Source organism: Tupaia chinensis, unplaced genomic scaffold (genome assembly GCF_000334495.1).
Source record: "Tupaia chinensis unplaced genomic scaffold, TupChi_1.0 Scaffold144048_1, whole genome shotgun sequence".
In the NCBI taxonomy this organism is placed as follows: Eukaryota; Metazoa; Chordata; class Mammalia; order Scandentia; family Tupaiidae; genus Tupaia; species Tupaia belangeri.
In genome coordinates, this window is record NW_006203900.1 from 34,790 (window position 1) to 36,296 (window position 1,507).

At 38.0% G+C, this 1,507-nt stretch overlaps 1 protein-coding gene across 1 annotated transcript; it reads right to left on the reverse strand.

Annotated features, from left to right (window-relative positions):
- Positions 1 to 312: 312 nt before the first annotated feature.
- LOC102481541 (olfactory receptor 2L13) lies at positions 313 to 1,251 on the reverse strand. The gene has a single exon (XM_006165836.1). It carries the CDS (start codon positions 1,249 to 1,251, stop codon positions 313 to 315), a length of 939 nt encoding a protein of 312 aa, XP_006165898.1.
- Between the last annotated feature and the right edge of the window lie 256 nt (positions 1,252 to 1,507).

Consider the following 1,507-nt stretch of genomic DNA (forward strand, 5'->3'; position numbering starts at 1 on the left):
AGTACAATCATTATTGTGCTAATAGTGAGAATATGTGTATAAACACATAATTTTATATATTGCATATCTTATTTAATATCATTGTGGTTAATATTGATTATATTTTAACTAAATAAATACATTGATGTTCTCTTTTAATATAATATAAACTAAATAACATAGTACTTAAATTACTTTGACTTTTATAATGTGTCACTAAAATTTTAAAACATTATGTGGCTGACATTACGATTTCATTGGAAAGCTTCACTCTTGGGTATTCTAATCAACATGCAAAGAGTAAACAAAGAACAGGAGTAAAGATTACCATCCTTACTCTTTCATTGAAGAGAATATCCCAAACACTCTCGTCATTGCACCCAGGACCTCCTTATTCCTCAGGCTGTAGATAATGGGATTGAGCATGGGGGTGAGGATGGTGTAAAACACTGCCAGAATCTTATCTTCTGCAGGTGAGCGGAGATGCCTGGGCCTAAGGTAGGTGTAGACAAAAGGTGCACAGTAAAAGGTCACTACAGTTAAATGTGCTGAACAGGTGGTGAAGGCCTTCTTTTTCCCTTCCTTTGAGTGCATATGGTAGACAGCAAACAGCACTCGGCCATAGGAAGCAATAATGCCAATGAAAGGAAGGAGGAGAAATAGACTTGTGCTCACAAACACCAGGTACTCATAGACCCAATTGTTTATACAAGAAAGAGCCAACATGGCTGGGATATCGCAGAAGAAATGATTAATAGCTCTAGACCGGCAGTACGGAATATGCAGGATGTAGACAGTGTGCGCCAAGGAGTTGATGGAACCCAGTATCCAAGACCCTATAATCATCTTTACACATGTCCATTTACTCATGCGGAAGGGATAATGGAGGGGATGGCAGATGGCCACATACCGGTCATAGGCCATGGAGGCCAGAAGTAAGCCTTCAGAACCTGCCATTGTCAGGAAGAAGAAGCTTTGCATGCCACATCCCAGAAAGGAGATGGCTTTCTGTCCAGAGAGGAAGTTGAATGCCATCTTGGGGACAGTAGAGGAGATATACATCAGGTCCATGAGGGAGAGCTGGCTGAGCAGAAAGTACATCGGTGTGTGGAGACGAGGATCCACACGTATGAGGTGAATCATTGCTGAGTTACCCACAGAGGCCAGGAAAAACACAAGGACAATGAGTAATAAGAAAAGTAGACCAGTTCGAGTTTGTGGAAACAACCCCAACAAAATGAAATCATTTGAACTCTGATTCCATTTCTCCATGAAAACTTAAGGCTTTGACTTCCTTGAAAGAAAAAAAAAATGCATAAAATGTGAAATGAACCAAGAAGAAGAGAAAGGAGGTGACTTTACTGTTTGTTTTAAATAAATTGGTTTCCATCAATTTAAAGTAAAGCTTTTTTGAATCAATTTCTTTAGTTGAATTAAATACTACATTTCCTATTATCTCTTATAAGCATCTCAGTAAATCCTAAATATGTGTTGTTATAATATTTAATTGACATGTAAATTTATACAT